At 54.7% G+C, this 20767-nt stretch overlaps 1 protein-coding gene across 1 annotated transcript in view; it reads left to right on the top strand.

Moving 5' to 3' along the window:
- Positions 1-20767, top strand: part of HMCN2 (hemicentin 2) — a 150205-nt gene that overhangs the window by 115051 nt on the left and 14387 nt on the right. Inside the window, exons 69-85 of the mRNA XM_058524290.1 lie at positions 471-661; positions 1096-1177; positions 1268-1404; positions 2013-2154; positions 2240-2384; positions 3201-3328; positions 3925-4081; positions 5255-5376; positions 6203-6367; positions 7616-7723; positions 8029-8163; positions 8582-8716; positions 9244-9434; positions 10332-10545; positions 11638-11772; positions 12789-12973; positions 14036-14117. Of these exons, the coding sequence (XP_058380273.1) occupies positions 471-661; positions 1096-1177; positions 1268-1404; positions 2013-2154; positions 2240-2384; positions 3201-3328; positions 3925-4081; positions 5255-5376; positions 6203-6367; positions 7616-7723; positions 8029-8163; positions 8582-8716; positions 9244-9434; positions 10332-10545; positions 11638-11772; positions 12789-12973; positions 14036-14117 (2454 nt within the window). The remainder of the gene's footprint in view (positions 1-470; positions 662-1095; positions 1178-1267; positions 1405-2012; positions 2155-2239; positions 2385-3200; positions 3329-3924; positions 4082-5254; positions 5377-6202; positions 6368-7615; positions 7724-8028; positions 8164-8581; positions 8717-9243; positions 9435-10331; positions 10546-11637; positions 11773-12788; positions 12974-14035; positions 14118-20767) is intronic.

Raw genomic sequence — 20767 nt, forward strand, 5'->3', positions numbered from 1 at the left:
AGGGAGGTGAGTCCCTCCTGGGGTCGCCGCCTGGGAGGGGGGCTCGGGGAACAGCCAGTCCACATGGGGCGCCTCGCTGACCTTGCAGAGGGGCTGGGCGGCTGGAATGCTTCATGCCTGGGGCTGTGCTCCTTGTCCGCCACACCTGGTAAAACAGGGACAGGAGCCACTGAAATCTGGGAGCAGAGCCCGAATCTCAAGCATAGGAGTTTGCAAGTGTTGTGCGACAGTGGAAGATTTGTGTCAACTGTGCACTGCCCTCCATACCACGTCCTCGTTGGTTTTAAAGCACAAACAATTGTCCTGGGCAGATGGGCCCACAGTTTCTGATGTTTTTCGGACCCTCCAGCACAACCCCCACCCACCCCGTCTGCCATCAGCGTCGGGATGCTGGGCGGTCGGGGAGGAGCCCCAGCTCCCAGCCCTCTGTGTACGGCCCCCACGGCTGACGCAGGTGGGGTGTCTTGCAGATCCCCCCCACATCGAGGACGCGGGCCAGCCTGTAGAGCTGTTGCTGACCCCCGGCGCCCCCCTGGAGCTCCGCTGCGATGCCCAGGGCACCCCCACGCCCAACGTCACCTGGCATAAGGACGGGCAGGCCCTGAGCAGGCCGGAGGACAGCAACAGGGCTGGGCGGGTGCTCCAGGTGGAGGGTGTGCAGGTGCTGCTGCCCGCCCACTGGGGGATGAGGCTGGGGGAGTGGAGGGGGGGACCTGGTGGCCCTTGGCAAAGTTTGTCAGAGCTCCTCCTTTGTGTGGGGTGTAAGAAAGTGGAGATGACCCACCTGGGCCGTGCCCTTGGGAGCTCCCAGCCAGGTCAGAGCCAAAGCTGATGCAGAAACCAGATGAATCCCCAGCCCAGCCAGAGAAGGGCTGGTGCAGTCAGGGGGGACTTCTTGGAGGAGGCAGGCTTTGCCCTAGCCCTAAAGCAAGGATGAGAGAGAGATAGAGAAGAAACATCCCAGAGCAGGAAATGAGTCGGTTGGAAAGGCGGGATGGCAGACTCAGCAGGTCCTTAGTTGTGTAGCAAGGGAATCAGATCAGGAGGTGGGCAGGCTGGGGCCAGAGGCAGCTGCTCACCCTGCTGCATCCCCAGGTGGCCGATGCTGGGCTGTACACTTGCCTGGCCCAGAGCCCTGCTGGTGAAGTCGAGAAGAGCTTCCGGGTCAGAGTTCAAGGTAGGGGGTGCCAGGGTGGGGGCCAGAGAGGGAGGCAGGATGGGTCCTGCAGGGGCGAGTCCATCTCTCATGCCCTCTCTGCCTCCCCAGCCCCCCCAAATGTTATTGGGCCCCGAGGACCCCGCTTTGTGGTTGGCCTGGCCCCGGGGCAGCTGGTTCTGGAGTGCTCAGTGGAGGCAGATCCGGCACCCGAGATCGAGTGGCACCGAGACGGCATCCTGCTGCAGGTGGGTGCCAGGCTGGGGACCCAGGGGCACTGCCTGCTGCCCCTCTCTGGTCTCAGACCCTGACCAGACTGGATGCCAGGTGCCAAGGGCCTGCTCTGTGCCAGCACTTTCCATACCTGCTCTCCTGACCCCGTTGTTACTGTCACCCCCATGTTATGGATGGGGACACTGAGGCAAGGCTAAGATTTGCACCCTGAGCTTCTGAGGCATACCTGTGTTCTTCCCCTTGTACCTTTTGGCTATACTTGGTGGCTGTGTGACTGGGCCAGTTACTGGGGTTCTGTGCGCTCGCCCCTGAAATGGGGCCAGTTTGCTGCTGTGGACCCGAGGACTGCAGATCTGGTCGAAGCTCCAGCTCCTCATCTGAGCACGTGTCCCCTCTGCAGCATCCCCAGAGCCTCAGGGGGCAGGGTGCTCGTTCCCTCCCACAGGAGCCTATTTCCCCAGAGGGTCCTGGGCATCACGTCAGGGGCTGCAGGCCAGCCTGGGGTGGGGCAGAGGCCACTGTGCAGCCCCGCTGGTTCTTTGGTCCTCCTTGCCTGGTGCCTGGGGCAGGGCTGGCCCGGCCGAGAGCTGATGAGGGTCTCTCCACCCCGGGGGCTCTGCAGGCGGACGCCCACACCCAGTTCCCAGAGCAGGGCAGGTACCTACAGCTGCAGGCCCTGAGCACGGCCGACAGTGGCAACTACAGCTGCACGGCCCACAATGCTGCGGGCAGCACCAGTGTGGCCTTCCGCGTGGAGATCCACAGTGAGTGGCCGCTCCCCACCCGCCCTGCCCACCCCGCCTACAGCGACGGGCTCCCAGCACCCGCTCCCTCTGTGCCCTCCTCCAGCGGTGCCCACCATCCGGCTGGGACCACCCACGGTGAACGCCTCCGTGAACCAGACGGCCCTGCTGCCCTGCCAGGTGGACGGTGCCCCCCCGCCCCTCGTGAGCTGGCGGAAGGACGGGGCCTCCCTGGACCCTGAGAGCCCCAGGTGGGAGCTGGAAGGGCAGGGCGTCGGGGAGGGTCTCGGGTACCTTTTTGCAGGTTGTAAACAGAAACCCGCCTGGAGCAGAAAGGCGGCTGTCCCGTCAGGACATGGGTCTTCTCAGAACCAGGGAGAGGCATGCCCACTCTTCAGGGGCGTCGAGAACCCCTGGTGTCTGTCTGTCTGTCTGGTTTTGACTCTTGATTGCTAATCTCTGTTTCTGGGTGTGTGGGCTTCATGCCGCTCTCGCTCAGACCAATTTTCTACACCTCCTCTCTCTGTGAACATGGCAGAGATGGCTCCCCCAGCCCCCAAGTTATGGCTCCTCCGTTCACACAGCCTGCAGAGCCCAGAGAGCCGTCTGTGAACCCCAGACCCAAATTCTCAGGGCAGAGAATTCCATTGGCCCAGCCTGAGTGACATGTTCATCCCCCATCCAATCAGCTGTGGCTGGGGGCGGGGTTACGCAGTACAGACCGGCCCTTGGGAAGGGGCAGTGCTCAGATCTAGGGGCCATTCTCAGAAAGAGTGGGGGTGCCTCTCCCTGCTGACTCTTGGGGAGTGGCTGGGCCCAGGTGGGAACACGGGAGGCCCGAAGCAGCCCCTCTCGCCCTTTCTGTTGCTGGGTCGGGGTGTGGTTGCTGCCCTTGGCTGTGACCCCATGACCTTGGCCTCATGGATGTAGGACTCCTGAGTTAGCACCCTCTTGCTGGGAAGCCAGGGGCAGAGGAAGGGTCTTGCTGGAGACTCCACCAGGGGTCCAACCCCTCACAGGGCCTCTCTGGTCTGCTGTCTCCATGGCAACCCCTCCCTGGGTTCCAGGTTGCAGCTTCTGCCGGAGGGTTCCCTGAGGATCCAGCCGGTCCTCGCCCAGGATGCTGGCCGCTACGTCTGCCTGGCGTCCAACTCTGCGGGCTCCGATCGGCAAGGCCTTGACCTCCGGGTCTTCGGTAGGTGGACAAGGGCAGGTGTGCTCCTTGCCTTTAGCATGCACCCTCTGTCTGGACCAGGTCCTGCTTAGTTTCTGGGTCACCCTAGCTGTCAGGAGCCAAGAGCAACGGTCTCCAAACGTTTTTGACCACAAAGGCCGTTCGTAAAAAGTTCTGAGCGTGCACACTCATAGGACGCACGTTTATTTTTATGCACATAGTACATACACTTACCACTACACTATTATATTGAGTGAGCGATAAAACACGCACGAGATGTGAAACATTGGAGAGGATGAGATTCAGAATCACTGGACCAGGAACTCCAGTCTGCTCTTTCCACTCCAATCGGTCACGTTGGTGGAGGCCGCGCCGGTGGGCCCGGGCCTTCCTTGGGCGGGGCTGGTGGGGAGCTGCACCCTGGGGGCCTCGCTCAAGGGGAGGTGGCTAGGGGGCGCCAGCCTCAGGAGTGAGCAAAGGCCCCATCACCCCAGCTTCGGGAACCTGTTGGAGGGGAGTTTCTCTGCCTCCTCGGGGATGGGTTGAAGGTGCTGGGAGCACCCCCTGCCCCCGCCCCCATCCCGCACCCTGTCTCCTGACGACTGCTCTCTCTCCAGAGCCTCCAGCCATCGCCCCCAGCCCCTCCAACCTGACCCTGACCGCCCACGCCCCCACCTTGCTGCCCTGTGAGGCCAGCGGCTCCCCCAAGCCCCTCGTGGTCTGGTGGAAGGACGGACAGAAGCTGGACTTCCGCCTGCAGCAGGGCGCCTACCGGTACTGAGCCGGTCCTCCGGTAGCATCAGGAGAGGCTTGGGGTGGGGAAGGGCATGTCCGTCTCACAGAGCGGGGGGCCAGGTCAGAAACGAGGCAGGGACGTGCTCCCGTCTCAGCAAAGCCGGCACCAGAGCTTGTGTCTGGACCTTGGGGGCCAGGAGCATCTTGACACTGAGATGCCTGGCAGGGCATGGGGGCGTTTGAGACATACAACCAAACAGAAAATGTACGGCCTTTAAAACTATTGCAGTCATGGTTTAAAAACATACATGGAGGGCCAGCCCTGCTGGCCTAGTGGTTAAGTTGGGCGTGCTCCACTTCAGGGGCCTGGGTTTGGTTCCTGGGCGTGGACCTACACCACTCGTCAGTGACCATGCTGTGGTGGCGACTCACATACAAAAAAAAGAGGAAGATTGGCAATGGATGTTAGCTTAGGGTGAATCTTCCTCAGCAAAAAAAGAAAAAAATAGGGGGCTTCCCCAATGGTGTAGTGGTTAAGTTTGCGTGCTCCGCTTTGGTGGCCTGGGGTTTGCAGGTTCGGATCCCGGGTGCGGACCTATGCACCGTTCATCAAGCCATGCTGTGGCAGTGTCCCACATGCAAAAAAAAATAGGAAGATTGGCAACAGATGTTAGCTCAGGGCCAATCTTCCTCGCCAAAAATAAATAAATAAATAAATAGAAACATTCACGGAAGCCCATGTTCCTGCTGGCTGAGCCTGGGCCCATGGGGTCTCCCCGTGTGTCAAATGCAGCCGATCGTGAAATGACCACTGGGAGCATTAGAGGAGTCAGTTCACCCATTAATTAACCAAATATTTATTGTGTTAGGCGCCAGCTCCTCGTGGAGCTTTCTGAGTAAAGCAGGTGTTCAGAAAACACAAGTGGTTCTGGTCAGGGGTTTGGATGTGGTCACCACCATGTTATAGACATTATCATAGAGGTGACTGTAGAAAACGCGCAGGGTTATAGAGACACAGGAATGAAGACTAAAGTCGCCCACAAACTCAACAGTTAGTCCTTCGGGGGTGGAAACTTCTAGTGTTGGGGCTGGGGGCCAGATACAGGAAGAGGAAATAGTCGTGAGACACCCCCCCGCCAGATTCCCCAGGCAGGGAGGCCAAGGCTGGCTGGTCACTTAGCAGACAATCGTCTGTCCGTCTGTCTATCCCAGGCTCCTGCCCTCCAACGCCCTGCTCCTCGCAGCCCCCAGCCCCCAGGACTCGGCCCAGTTTGAGTGTGTGGTGAGCAATGAGGTGGGCGAGGCCCGCAGGCTCTACCAGGTGACCGTCCACGGTGCGTTGGGGCTGGGGGCGGCACCTCCCTCTCTGGGCACTCTCTCTGCCTGCGGGGACTTGCACTGGTTCCCTCTCAGCCTTCCTGCACTTCACGGGCCACCTCCTCCAGAAGGCCCTCTCTGATCCCACCCTACCGGCACTGACATAACCCGGGCTACAGAACAGTTCCTGACACATGGGAGCTCGTAGAAGAGGCTTCTCCCCAATCCAGAATGTTCTAAACTCAAATCTGACCTTGTCATCACCGTAGTTGAACTCCCTCCCTCTCTGGCTACCCACTGCCCTGGATAGAATGCAAGATGTCACCTGGGCCCACAGGGTCCCCTGTGGGCTGGGCCCACTGACCTCCTCAGGTTCAGCTCACCCCACGGCCTGCCTGGCTCTGGGATCCAGTCGTGCTGCTCAGCTTTTTGTTCCACACCTCAGGGCCTTTGCACATGCTATTCCCTCTTCTGTGAACATTCTTCCCTTTACCCAGCCAGCACTTGCTTTTCCTTCAGATCTCAGGTTAAAGCCACTTCCCCCAGAGGCCTTCTCTGGCCGCCCCGACTCTGAGCTCCCACCAAGCTCCTTTCTCTGTGAAACACCCTGAGATTCCTGGCTTGTGTATGAACCTGGCAGTTCATAACTGTCCCCCACGCCCTGCAAAAATATTTCCTGAGTGAGCAAATGTGGCTTCTCTCCTTTGCGCTTCCCTCCCTGGCCCTTCGTCACTAACGTCACCTGGTGTCTTAGTCTCTGTTTATAGTTCTCCTCCACCTGGCCCAGGGCTGTGTGTCCCAAGAGGACCCCAGCGGGGCCTTAAGCCTTGTCTTGCGTTTCAGTGCCCCCCACCATTGCCGACGACCAGACGGACTTCACCGTGACCAAGATGGCGCCTGTGGTCCTCACATGCCACAGCACGGGTGTGCCGGCCCCCGTGGTGTCCTGGAGCAAGGCGGGCACCCAGCTGGGGGTGCGGGGGAGCGGCTATCGCGTCTCTCCTTCGGGTAAGAAAGGGAGAGCCTGGGAGCTGCTGCCGAGGGCAGGCGAGGGGAACCGGGCAGAAGGCAGCCCACTGGGGCCGGGTGGTGGAGCACGATGCAAGGTCTGGCCTGGCTCTGCCATTGCCTCGCTGTGTGACCTGGGAGAACCCCCTCGCCCTCTCTGGGCCTCAGTATCCCCTCCGTGCACTAGACTGTTGACATCCATCAGTGCTTCCTGATGCTAGTTGGCACATCAGTGCTGTGTCGTGGCAAAGGGAGAAAAATAGTAGCTATGTAAGAGTTTTCCTACAGCCAGCTTTATCTCGTTAGAAGCGTTGTCCTTTATTCTGCAATTAAGCTTTTCTTAATATTTTGCTGCTGAAAGCTCTTTTCTTTTGTGAAAATTAAGGTGATAGTAGATGGGGACTTGTAAAATGCCTTTGTCTATCAAAATAAAAAGTTGGCAACTTTATGGGGATTTAAATTGAATTTAGTTGTTAGTAGGTTAGTGAAATCCTAAAGTCTGAGAACCACTGGCCAGATGTGTGGTCTTCAAACTCTTCTGAAGCAGTGGAGCCCTTCCTTCCGACAGGGGGTCACGGGGAAGCCCAACATGTAAAGCAGCTGGGATTCCAGTTCCATCTGGGGCTGCACTGGGGGCTGCGGGGGTGTCCAGAGTCCAGTGGCCTCCCTCCCCTCGCCCCCCCAGCAGGCCCTCAGGGGTCCACGGAGCACAGTTTAGAAACTTCACTCGATTGCTGAGGTGCAGCCTGTGCTCTGAGAAGGTTAAAATGGTGTTCACTGAGCGCCCAAGGCTAAGAGAGGGAAGGCAAGGGGAGGACAGAGGAGGCAGTAATCCTGGGAGGCTTCCTGGAAGAGGCAAGTTTTGAGCAGAGCATGGTGAGGATAGCAGGGTGAGGGCCTGTGGAACTATGGGTGGGCCAGGGATTCCAGACAGGGCAGTGGCAGATCCTGGAACATCCCAGCCAGAAGGGTCTAGAGACCTTTCTGTCTGATTCCTTGTTGTACACATGGGGAAACTGAGGCCCAGAGAGTGGAAGGGACTTGCCTGCGGTTATGCTCTGGGCAGGGAGCAGCAGCAGGCCTAGAACCCAGGCTCCCCCATGCTGCTCACAAATGGGCAGGGAGGCAGGTTGAGTGGCTGGGACCAGAGACGCCAGGGTGGGGGTGCGTAAGAGCCCTGTGGCTCCATCGCTGGGGATATCCGTCCGGGTCCCCTCACCCCTCTCCGTGCCCCGTTCCCACCCCCAGGCGCCCTGGAGATCGGGCAGGCCCTCCCCATTCACACTGGCCGCTATACTTGCACGGCCCGCAACTCCGCAGGCGTGGCCCGCAAGCACGTGGTCCTCACGGTGCAAGGTAAGGGTCCCCAGCCCAGAGCCGAGGCCTGTGCCGCAGGGGAGCGGGCAGAGAGCTAGAGGCAGGTGGGCTGGGGCGGGAGCTGAGGTCCCAGGTTCCAGATGCCCAGACCTGCCTCTGATCTCACTCCCTGATGGGGTTCTTTGGGAGAAAAGAATCAGCCCGCCTGTGTCCTCCATGCGGAGGTTTCCAGAACCCCTCTTCCCTTCAGACCCCTCTCTCTTCAGTGCTCAGAGGCCCCTGGTGGGAGGGGCCTGGGTGTTAAAGGCGTCCCCAGGGACCTCTGCAGCCCTGTTCCTTTGCAGCCTCCCCCGTGGTGAAGCCACTGCCCAGCGTGGTTCGGGCCGCCGCAGGGGAGGAGGTGCTGCTGCCTTGCGAGGCCTCGGGCATCCCCCGGCCCGGCATCGCCTGGCAGAGGGAGGGGCTCAGCATGCCTGCAGGTGAGTCTCCTAGCAGCCAGCGCCCGAGGGAGGAGAACAGATGGGCCTGGGGTCCTCCCTCCTGCCCGGGGCCTCCGCACACCTGCAGGGAGATGCCAGCGAGCCCCCGCCCTGCCCAGAGCACGGCGCCCGCCCCGGCCCCTGCGTCCCCTCCCGCCCTCCTGTCCCCTTTCACCACCCAGAGCCCGGGATTCTACCTGAGCACTGGGGGTTGGGTTGGGACCTCGGGGACAGGGCAGCCTGGCTGGAATCTGGCTCCAGTTTCCATGCTCACTCTGCCCCCCGCACCCATCACCCTGTGGCCACGGTGGGTCACGTGCTGCCTGGTCAGACAGAACGGCCCGAGATGCCCTCCTGCCCTCCTCGGGGGTCCTGCTGCCCCAGCCACCAGCCCCCGATGTCCTCCCTCCACATCCAGGAGTGAATACCCAGGTCCTACCCAGCGGACAGCTACGGATTATCCGTGCCGGCGCAGAGGATGCCGGCAACTATTTCTGCATTGCTCAGAACAGCGCAGGCAGCGCCGTGGGGAAAACTCGGCTGGTGGTGCAAGGTGGGGCCAGGGAGGGGGCTGAGGTGGACCCCAGCAACCTAGGGGCTTCGAGGCCCCTGAGAGCCTCTCCCTCCCCTGCCCGGCTCTGGTCCCAGGCGAGACACATCCCTGTGTCTGCCCTTACCCCAGCACTGCTTGTGGTTCTAGAAGGAATTCAGGAAAAAACATCTTCTCCCATCGTGCACCCAAGGTCTGGCGTCAGACAGTAACTCCAGTCTTCTCTGCCTCCTCTGGCCCTTTGTGGGACATTAGTCCAATCATCCCTCATTCATTTTGGCTTTCCAGTAACAATAGCCATTTCTATCCCTTTAGTCATTGTGTATGCCTGTGAGTGCAGTGGAGTCACCCTGTCACAGCTTCACTAAACTTAAGAGTCCCCAAATTGTCCAGACCACTGGCGATGGCCTGTGACCAGGCGGTTGGTAGGGCAGCAGATGGGGGTGGAGGAAGGCGCTGAGGGGCAGGCGAGGTGCCAAGGGCCAGCCCAGCCCAGCCCCAGGCCCCGAGTGGACTTCTTCTCCACACAGTCCCGCCCACAATCGAGACTGGCCTCCCCGACCTGTCGGCCACCGAGGGCTCCCACGCCCTCCTGCCCTGCTCGGCCAGCGGCAGCCCCGAGCCCAACATCACCTGGGAGAAAGATGGCCAGCCTGTGTCTGGAGCCGAGGGCAAGTTCACCATCCAGCCTTCCGGGGAGCTGCTGGTGAAGAACGCGGAGGTGAGGGCCCCACCCCAGGAGCACGGAGGGCAATAATAGGAACAAGGGCAGCAAATGTCTCCTGAGCACCCTGTTTGTCCTGCTCTGTGCTGAGCACCGTGCAGCTTTTAACCCCAGGAACCTGGGGAAAGAGGTGTTATCATCCCCGAGTACAGATGAGGAGACCGAGGCTCAGAGTGTACCCAGTTTTTCCAAGATATGCTATTGCCAAGATGCAGAACCAAGATTTGAATCAGGACCTCTATGGCTAGTTCCTGGGGGTGGGAGGGAGCCCTGGATGGGGCAGGGGGTGGGGTTGGCGATGATTGTGTCCTCAAATTGCACCTGGGTGGTCTCAGTCGGACGTTGATGTTGGCCTGAGCCAGGGGCGTGGGTGAGACTCGGGACCCCCTTCCCCCATCGGCACTCAGATTCTGTAATTATAACACGGGCCGCTCTTCAGATGATGGGCGTCTGCTCGGTGGGCACACCTGGAGGGGGTCTGGAGGCCTCGGACTCTGCCACACAGGGAGGCAGGTAGTGCAGTGCTGAGTGACTGGCCCTGCTCGAAAGCACCACGGGACTTCTCCTCCCAGAGAAGTCACCAGAAGTAGGACCTGCCCCAGGGATGACATGAGCATGGACGAGCTGGTGCAGGTCAAGCTCTGAGCACAGAGCCTGGCACACAGTAGGTGCTCAGAGAATGGTAACTGTGAGGATCACGTGGTCAGAGCTCGTGTGAAGGCTGCCAGGAGGTGCATTGTGCAATGCTGAAGCTGACCCGTTTGCTAGCTGAGTCACTTCGCCTCTCTGGGCTGGATGCTCCATGGGAAACTGCATGGAGCGGGTCCCCAGGGGCATTCTGGCCATGCCAGGGGTGGGGGCAGTTCTCAGGCTGACCCTTCCCTTTGTGCACAGAGCCGGGACGCTGGCACTTACACCTGCACCGCGGAGAACCCTGTGGGCCGCGCCCACCGCCCCGTCCACCTCACCATCCTGGCACTGCCTGTCTTCACCACCCTGCCTGGGGACCGCAGCCTGCGCCTCGGGGACAGGCTGTGGCTTCGCTGTGCGGCCCGGGGCAGCCCTACCCCACGCATCAGCTGGACTGTCAGCGACCAGCCAGTCACAGGTCTGGGCCTGCTGGCGGCGGGGGGACGGGGACCCAGTGGAGGGGGAGGAGGGCGGGCAGGTGGGGAGACCCGGCCTAGAGGGGAGGAAGAGGGTGTCAGTTGGCCCTGCGGGTTCTGGGTCTCCAGACTTGGCCCTGGGCAGGGAGACAGGGCCAACACACGTGGCCATGGGTGACCAGTCACATGTCAGCCCCGGCAAGGAGCCACCTGTAAAAAAGACTCAACTCAGAGACCTCAGGGCCGGGGGGGGGCCTGTGTTCCAGCCAGCGCGGCTGCTCCCCTGGCGGGCCCCTCAGCAAACCCCTTTCCCGGGGACTCTGTCCTCCCACCTGGCCCCTGGGTGACGTTTAGGGAGGCACAGGGCCCACACGGGGCCTGCAGGGTACATAGTTGGTGCTCGATAAACATCTGCTGAAGTGGTGAATTGCTAAGTCCCCTCCACTGCAAAGTGATATTTTCAGACCCTCCTAACGCAAGTCGAGGTGCCGTGAATCGTGTGCAGAAGCCCATCTGCACACACCTTGAAGAAGGCTCTGCCCCAGCACGTCCTGGGGAGGGAAATGGGCCAGTGATTCAGCCTCTCGGAGCCCAGCCGCTTCATCTTAGAATGGAGACCACAGGGGTCCTGAGGCTGCAGTGATTTAATGCAGGAGGGCGCTGGGCAGAGCCTGGCCCAGAGTAAACGCCCACCGGTGGTGGCTCTTGTCTTTATTCCTGGTGTCGGGCAGTGTCTGACCGCAACAGGGGACACAAAGTCTGTAAATGGACTCCATCTGTATGTAAATCGTGGCGATGTTTCTCTCAGTGCTGTGTGTTAATAGGCCCCAGAGACCTACCCTGGGCCACCATCTCACTCACGGTGTGGACCCAAAATCAGAAAAGGCAGGTCCTTCAGCCGCATCCTCTGACATGGCCCGTGCCTGCCGTGAACGGGTCTGGCTTGTCAGGCTTCCACCAGGGAGAAGGGACACCTGTTTTCTGTCTGTATTAAGCACCTGCTGAGTACCCAGGCCTGAGCTAAGTGTGCAGGGCAGGAGGTCCCTGGCACCCTGGGCTCAGAGCCCCCTGGGGCGTCTCTTTCTCCGCCACAGAGGGGGTGTCGGAACAGGACGGGGGCAGCACGCTGCAGCGGATGGCAGTCACCAGAGAGGACGGCGGGACCTACGTCTGCTGGGCCGAGAACAGAGTGGGCCGCGTGCAGGCAGTCAGCTTCGTCCGCGTGAAGGGTAGGGCATGAGCCACGTGGCCTTTCTCGAGACCTCTGCTGAACCCGATCTATTGGTGTTTCTAAGAAGCTGGCCTCCTGACCTCTGAACTAGTAATTCGCCACCCTGGCTGTGCATTAGAATCTCCTGGGACTTTATACAACACTGAGGCCCAGGGTCCACCCCCGACTCAGTAAACAGCCTCTCTGGGTTGGGGGCTGGGCGTCACTATTTTTTAGGCTCCCCAGAGGACTCGGCTGCAGGTAGAATTGATATCTGACCATCAGCCTGCAGTGCTACCCTCAGCTGGATGGTGCCAGGGTTGGGGGAGGGCACAGGGGCCGGGGTACCCTGGCAAAAAGTGCCTGAAGCTTGCCAGCCTGCCGGTGGTTCCCCGCAGCCCTGCTCCACCAGGAGCAGCACAGTCACCCTCGGTGATGCCATGACTCAGTACGCTCGACTCCAGGATGGGTGGGGTGGGGCTTGATGGAGGGGAATGAGCAGCCCAAGGCACCAGGACACAGCTGCAGCTGTTGGTAGATTCAGCCTCAAGAAACCAGCAAGGATGAAAACTGGCTCGGAGCATCCAAGAGTGGTTTAAGATTTGTGTGAAATGAGAATCAGGGATGTCTTAGCATTGCTGTGTCTAACAGAGGTGTCCTAGTGATCAGGTAGTCCTTGTTTTCCAAAGTACCTGATACTCTGCATCTGGGGCAATCCATCTATGAGACAAGTATATGACACTCCAAACACTGCCACCCCTCCTGTGCCTGTCTCAGGCATCACTAATCAATCACAGCACTATTCCCACTCAGCACAGTGTTCCTGGCAGCCGCTGCCGGTCCATTTCACTTGACCCTTGACACGGAAGCTGTTTGCCATCCCTGATGCACTGACCATACGCAGCCATGCTGGGTCAGCAGGAACCTGTGCAGGCCCCTGGGGTCTGGCGGGCAGGCCTTAGGGGGTGGGTTTACAGGAGACTGAGCCTGAAGGGAGCTTCCTTTCTGACCCCTGTCTGATGTCACCTTGTGCAGAGGCTCCCGTCCTAGAAGGAGAGGCCTTCTCCTACCTGGTGAAACCTGTGGGGGGCAGCATCCTGCTGGACTGTGTGGTCCATGGAGACCCAGCACCCGACATCCGCTGGATCAAAGATGGCCTTCCTCTGCAGGGCAGCCGTCTCCGGCTGCAGAATGGCTCGCTGACCATCCACAGGACTGAGGCAAGGCGGCGCCTGGTGCCTTGGGGGGCCACCTGGGACAACCCTAGCTTTTTCTGATGGCTCAGAAGGGTTCTTTAGGTTGGCACCACCCTCTACAGTCTACAAAGCACTTTCCTGCCTGTTACCCAGAGATTCTCCCCCCACCAACTGTGACCTCCAGCTGGTGACTTAACTTCTCTGTGCCTCAGTTACTCCATCCGTTCAATGGGGCTAATAATTGTTTCTACCTCAGAGTTTATAGTGAGAAATCAGTGAGATGACCCTTACTGGGTATTTAAGAGTGACTGGCCCCTGGGTAATGCCAATAAATGTTGTTATTAACAACCCCGTGGGGCAGGGTACACGGGTAAGAGTGCCCATTTTACAGGTGAAGACATTGAGGCTCAGAGAGGCCCACAACCAGTAAGGGCCCGAGGCAGGACCCCACCTCAGGTCTCCAGATTGCTACTCCACACTGTTTCCAAAGCCGTGGGCACTGGGGCAGCCCCTGCTCACCTTCCCTTCTGTGCCCCAAGTCCTAGTGATCACACAGAAATCCGTAATTCCATCCTGTCAAGCTCATCTTAATCTGCAAACCATCTCCCCTCTGGAGGACTCGTGGTGCACACAGGCACAAAAAAAGCCCTGGGAAGTCCTGCAGCTCAGAAACATGTTGTCTAACTCAGTCTTTCCCAAACTTATTCCACCGTGGAACCCTGTTTTAAAAGATTCCCTAATAATGTGCCATGAAGTGATCATACTGTGACATGCACGGTATGGAAGAGGTGGCTCTAAATCATGCTTTTGCAGTGTGTGGCCCTACTTAGGGCAGTGAGTCCCTGCCCTTAGTCCCACCGCCCCCAAGTTCCAGGTGGAATCCAGATTCTTTTTGGATGACTATTGACAAGTGGCCGCAGAGGCCCGTGTGATGGACTCCGAGAGCCCGGCTGGTGTGTGCTCTAAGCTCCTTCCTGGTTAGATGGATCTCGCTCCAGTCACCCTCTCCGTGTCCAGCTCTCCCGAGCTGCCCCTCCCCCTGGTCCTCCTCTCCTGAACCCTGCCCCCTCCCGTGCCCACCTGCAGATGGACGATGCAGGGCGGTACCAGTGCCTGGCGGAGAACGAGATGGGCGCAGTGGAGAAAGTGGTGGTCCTCGTGCTGCAGAGTGAGTCTCGGCCTCCCCTTTCCCGGGCCCTGCATGGCGGCCGTGTGACGGGGTGCCCAGGGGCGCCGTGCTGAGGCGGCCCAGGTGGTCTGCTAAGGGCGGAGGGCAGAGAGGGAGGCCTGGGGACTTGGGATTCTCTTGCAAATATTGGTTCAGAACACACAGTTGATGTCCTGTGAAATGTCTCCTCGGTGTGGGATGGGAACCAGGGTCAGGCTGATGGATACTCAGGGACCCAACAGCCAGGCCCGGGGCCCCTGTTTATTCAAAGCTGTCATCAAGGTCACAGTATCGGTGCTTGCATCTACAAGACAGCTTATAGCTTACAGAGCACTACCTGAGCCTCAGAGTAACCCTGTGAGATAGTCTAAGTAGGGATTTGTGATAAAGCTTTGTATTGAAGATGAACACACCTGGGGAGAAGAACACGTGTTACAGGTGTACAGCTCTATGAATTTTCATAATTGAACCCACCAACCTGCACCTGGATCAAAAATAGAACAATATCAGCTCCCAGACTCTCCCATCGTACCCCCTCCAGTCACTACCCTGGCCCAGGTAATCACAACCCAGAGTTTTGCCTTAAAAGGAAAAGAAAAAAACCAGCTTTATTGAGGTATAATTTATATACCATAAAATGCACCCATTCATACAGTGGAATGTTATTCACCCTTAAAAAGGAAGGAGATTCTGACACCTGCTGCAACATGGATGAACCTTGAAGGCATTATGTTAAGTGAAATAAGCCAGAAACAAAAAGGCAAATATTGTATGATTCCAATTATATGAAGTCCATAGAGTCGTCAAATTCATAGAAATGGAAAGTAGAATGGTGGGTGTCAGGGGCTGGGGGAGGGGATGGGGGTTAGTGTTTAATGGGCGTGGAGTTTCAGTTGTACAAAATGAAAAAGTTCTGGAGATGGATAGTGGTGATGGTTGCACAACAGTGTAAATATATTTACCACCGCTGAACTGCACACTTAAAAATGGTTAAGGTGGTAAATTTTATGTTATATGTGTTTTACCACAGTTTCTTTAAAGTGAAAAAATGCACCCATTAGAAGCATACGGTTTAGTGATTCTTAGTAAATTTACAGTGTACAACCATCAGCACAACCCAGTTTTAGAACATTTCCCCCACTCCAGAAAGTTCCGTCTGCTTGATTGCAGTGAATCTCTGCTCCAACCCCCAGCCCCAGGCAACCATTGATCTGCCTTCTGTCTCTGTAGATGCACCTTTTCTGGAAATTTCATATCAGTGGAATCACATGCAGTCTTTGGTTCTGACTTCTTTCGTTTATCAATGTTTTTGAGGTACATCCATGTTATAGCATATGTCAGTACCACATTCCTTTTTATTGCTGAATAGTATTCCATCATATGGATATACCACATTTGTTTATCTATTCACCAGTTACTAGACATTTAGATTATTTCTAGTTTATGGCTCTTATGAATAATGCTGCTGTGAACATTTGTACAAGTCTGTGTGGATATAGGTTCTCCTTTCTCTGGGGTAGATTCCTAGGAGTGTAATTGCTGAGTGACATGGTCAGGGTATAGCTGACTTTTTAAGAAACCACCAAACTGGCTGTACTATTTTGCCTTCCCTCCAGCAGTGTATGAGGTTTTGGTTTCTCTACATCCTTGCCAATACTTGGTGATGTCAGTCTTTTTTATTTTAGCCATCCTTGTGGGTACAAAGTATATCTCACTGTGGTTTTAATTGGTATTTCCCTAATAACTAATGATATCAAGCATCTTTCATGTGTTTATTACCCTTTTCTGTATCTTCTCTGGCCAAGTGTCTTTTCAGATCTTCTGCTCATTTTTAAATTCGGTTGTTTGTCTTACTGATGAGTTATAAGAGTTCTTTATATAGTCTGGATGCAAGTCCTTTGTCAGATAGGTGATTTGCAAATATTTTCTCCGAGTGTGTGGCTTGTCTTTGCATTTTTCTGATGGTGCCTTTGAAGAGTAAGAGTTAAAATTTGATGAAGTACAAATTTATCAATTTTGTATTTTTTGGATTGTGTATTTGGTGTCATACTTAAAAAATATTTGTCTAACCGAAGGTCATGTTGTCTTCTATAATTTTTGCAGTTTTAGTTCTTACATTTAGGCCAATGATCCATTTGAGTTAATTTTTGTGTGAGGTAAGGATCTAAATTCCTGGGTGTTTTTTTTTTTTTTTTATGTGGCTATCCAATTATTCTGTACCATTTATTTAGATCTTCTTCCATTTCTCTCAGCAATGTTTTGTAGTTTTCAGAGTACAGGTCTCGTACTTTTTTTGTTAAATTAATTACTAAGTATTTTATTATTTTGGACGCTATTGTGGATAGAATTGTTTTATTAGCTTGATTTTTGTGTTTTTCATTGCTAGTACATGGAAATACAATTTATTTTTGCATCTTGATCTTAAATCCTGCAATCTTGCTAAATTAGTTTTTAGTTCTAGTAATTTTTTGGCAGATTCCTTAGGATTTTCTACATAGAGGATTTTCTCCATGTCATCTATGAGTAGAGACAGTTTTCCCTTTTTCTTTCCACTCTGGATGCCTTTAATGTCTTTATATTGCTTTATTGCCTTGGTTAGACCCTCTGGTACAGAGTTTAATAGAAGTGGTGAGAGCAGGCATCCCTGCCTTGTTCCCAGTTTTAGGCAAAGAGCATTCAGTCTTATACTATAAGTGTGATGTCAGCTGTGGGTATTTTGTAGGTGACCCTTATAAGGTTGAGGAAGTTCCCTTTTACACCTAGTTTGTTGCGAGTTTTTGGCATGGATAGGAGAGAGCGTAGGTTTCTGGTTCCAGACAAGATGGCATAGATGCACTTCTCCCTGTTCCTCTGCTAAGTACAGCTCAAAACCAATATAAAACCTATAAACCTATATAGAAGACAAACATTGAAAGACTCTGACAGGTAGAGAAAAGAAGGAGGATCGACTCAGGATTTGGGACCTGAGGAATGATATGGCGGTGAATTCCCTGGTTCTTCTTTTTGCCTCATACATCCGGGGCAGGATGCTTGAGAAGCTGGCAACGTGGAAATACCAATGGGCTCACACACACACACACACACAGAGCCCCAACAAAAGCCCACTGTCTCTTCCCAAAGGACTGGGAAAGGGACAGCATAGCAAGAAAAAAAACTTTTAGTTAATAATCACCCTACTCCAGCCAAACACCATGAAAAAACTGCAGCCCCACCCCAAGCCCCCTCAACAGAGATCAAGTGGAGGGTACACTTCTGCCCTCACCCCACTGTACTGAGGCACCCCCTTTCCCCCACTGGCAGGGCAGGTGGTATCATGTGAGGCCTCGTGAAGAGACAGAACTTGCACCACTGCCCAGCAGTGAGGAGCCCCCCAACAATGTCGTAGAGGCCGAGTGGGGGCAACACCAGTGCCGTTCTCCCTCCCAGCCAGGGTGATGTCAGCAGAGGCCTGGTGTGAACCCTGAACTCCCACTGCCCAGCAGTAGTGAAACACCCCTCCTCTTCTGGGTGTCAGCGGAGCCAGCCAGGGAAGCTGGATTTCCACCCTCACCTGGCAGTGATGAGGTAGCCTCTCCTTTCCCCTGGCAGTGTCAGAGGAGGCCTGCTGAAATGGATGATTTAAGTAAGAACTAGAGTTTTTAATACTCAAAATGTTCAGTATACAACGAAAACTCCCTTGTCATCCCAAGAACAAGGAAAATCTCAACTTCAGTGAGCAGAGATGATTCACAGACTCCCACACCGAGAGGACACAGATGTTGGAATAATCTGATAAGGATTTTAGAGGAGCATCATAAAAACGCTTCAGTGAGCAATTAGGAACATGCTCGAAACATGAAAACACAGCAGATCTCAGCAAAGAAATGGGAGACATAAAGCAGAACCAAATGGAAATTTTAGAGCTAAATTTATAATAACAAACACAATTATAAATGCAGTGGGCGGGCGTCACAGCAATATCGAGGACAGAGGAAAGAATGAGTGAATCTGAAGATAGAACAATGGAATTTACCTAGTCTGAACAGGAGAGAGAAAATGGACTGGAAAAAAAATAAATAAATGAACAGAGCCCCAGAGATCTGTGGGACTCCACTGAAAGATCTAGCATTCATGGCATCAGAGTCCCAGGAGGAAAAGAGAAAGAGAGCTGAGAGTATTCAAAGAAACAAGAGCTCAAAATTTCCAAAATTTCACAAAAGATGTAAACCTACAAATTTAAAAAGCTGAGCAAAATTCAAACAGGATGAAGTCTGCACTGAGACACATCATGATCAAACTTCTGAAAATTAAAGGCAAAGAAAATGCAGCTCCCATCCTCCATCAGTGCATCTGAGTGTGGTTGTGGCGTAATTGGGAGTGCAGCAGTTTTCAAGTCGGCCTCGGCTCTGACCCCTCCTAGCCCTCTGGGACCCCCTGCACAGGTACATATTTTCCGCGTCAGCCAGGGCCGTGAGGGAGCTGATCTGGCCTGTCCAGGGCTCCCTCATTTCCAGGTTCTCTTGGTTAAGTTTCCAGCTGGTCCCGGGTCTCCTCAACCAGGGCCACAACCTCAGGCCAGCAGAGCTTCCAGTTCCCCACTTGCTTCCTGCCGGTTCTACTCCTTTTCCTGACAACACCCCTGGCTTCTCGGAGTACACTTGCATCCCCTGCTGAAGTCACATCGGCCTCTTGTGACAGCAAAAGCTGCTGGTTTCGCTGCCAGCTCCTCCCTAACAAAGCTGCTATGATGATCAGGCTGTGGTGGGGGTGGGAGATGAGAGCAGCCCCAGGGAGGAAGGCCGCACACTTCCACTGTTCTTAACCCAAGTTCTAGAAGCTTTTCATGGATAAATGATTCTCAATCCGTTGTTTGCCGTTACTCGATTTCTAGAGCCCTGAAATAGTTGATTTTGACAATTTTGTCGGGTTTTGTACTTTTTGCGGGGAGCTGATTTGCTGGCCTCTTCACTCAGCCACAGCTGAAGTCTTGTTCTTGCTTATTTTTGACCTTTATTTCAGTGGAATCATATCGTATGTGCTCTTGTGTCAGGCTTCTCTTGCACAACGTTGTGTGTGAGATTGCTCGTGGAATGAGTGTATTCATTCTCGTTGCTGTATGGATTTCCACTATGTGGATGTACCACAATTTGTTTATGGATTCCACTGTAGGTCAGTCTCTAGTTGGGGCAATTATGAGCAATGCTGCTGTGACATTCTTAGCCATGTCTTTTGGTGAACACGCATACACATTTCTGCTAGGGTACTGAACCAGGAGCAGAATTGCTGAGACACACAGTACACAGATGTTCAACTTGAGGAGATACTGGCTGTGGTAGGCTGATACACAGCTCCCAAACATATGACCACATACTAATCTTCAGGACCTGTGAATGTTATCTCATTTGGAAAAAGGATCTTTGCAGACGTGATTGAGTTAAGGATCTTGAGATGAGGTTATCTTGGATTGTCTTGGTGGGCCCTAAAGGCTACCACAAGTGTTCTTATAAGAAAGGCAGAGGGAGATTAGACGGAGAGAGAGAGAAAGAAAAAGAAGGAGGCGATGTGAAGATGGAGGCAGAGAATGGCGTGATGCAGTCTCAAGCCAAGGAATGCTAGAAGCCACCAGAAGCTGCAAGAAGCAAGGAACAAACTGTCCCCTGGAGTCTCTGGAGGGAGCACAGCACCTTGACTGTAGCCCCAGGAAACAACTTACATTGGATTTCTGGCCTCCAGAACTGTGAGAGAATACATTTTTGCTGTTTTAAGCCACCAACTGTTGTAACTGAACTCAATGGGTTCATCTCTTGGTGAGCGTGGAGCTGAAAAGCACAACCACGGCAGGAGTAGGTGAGGAAAAGGTTTATTGCTTGCACAAGCAATGGAGAACACGGGGATAGCTCCCAAAAGCAGTGTCTCCCGGAGCTCAGCGCTGATGGAGAGTTTATCCACAGGAGAGCAGAGGGTAACAGATTTATTTGTAACAACTGTGTAACAACTGTGCTCATTCAGGGCACATGCGTAGTAAGTAAACATGCTACTGCATACATCCTGTGATCTGAAAATGGCTGCTTGGGCCCTCCCAGAGGAGGAGAATTTAAGATGCTAATGAGTTTAAGGTAACTTGAGGATGCTTGGAGCTGGAGCATTTTGCAGGTGTCTTGGGCAAGCGTGAGTTTCTCTGCAACATAGCAACATCTGCAAAACAGAACACATAGTTTCTTCTTGTCCAAAAAACATTTGACAGACCATGTTAGTTATTGACTAGATCCTCAGTAACATTTTTTTTTTGCCTGGTTCCCTGGTCACAGTTTGTAGCCATTTGTTACAGCAGCCACAGGAAACTAATACCCTGGCAGACAGTTTTCCAGTGGTTGTACCATTTTGTACTTCCACCTGCCATGTGTGAGAGCTCTGCTCGCCTCACATCCTCACCAGCACTGGGCATTTTCCATCTTTTTCATTTTAGCCATTCTGGAGGATCTGTAGTAGTAAGTGGACAGGAATTATCATCTTCCAGACGAGAAAACTGAGGGTCAAGGAGTGACCTGGTCAGAATCACTCACCAGTGAGTGACAGAGCCCACGTCTGCCCATTTCATCTGGCACCAAGTAGAGGCAGTTCTGGCAAGTGTCACCTCTTCATTGGAAACAAGCTAGATGTCCTATAATAGG

The sequence above is a fragment of the Diceros bicornis genome, chromosome 28 (assembly GCF_020826845.1).
Source record: "Diceros bicornis minor isolate mBicDic1 chromosome 28, mDicBic1.mat.cur, whole genome shotgun sequence".
NCBI lineage: Eukaryota > Metazoa > Chordata > Mammalia > Perissodactyla > Rhinocerotidae > Diceros > Diceros bicornis.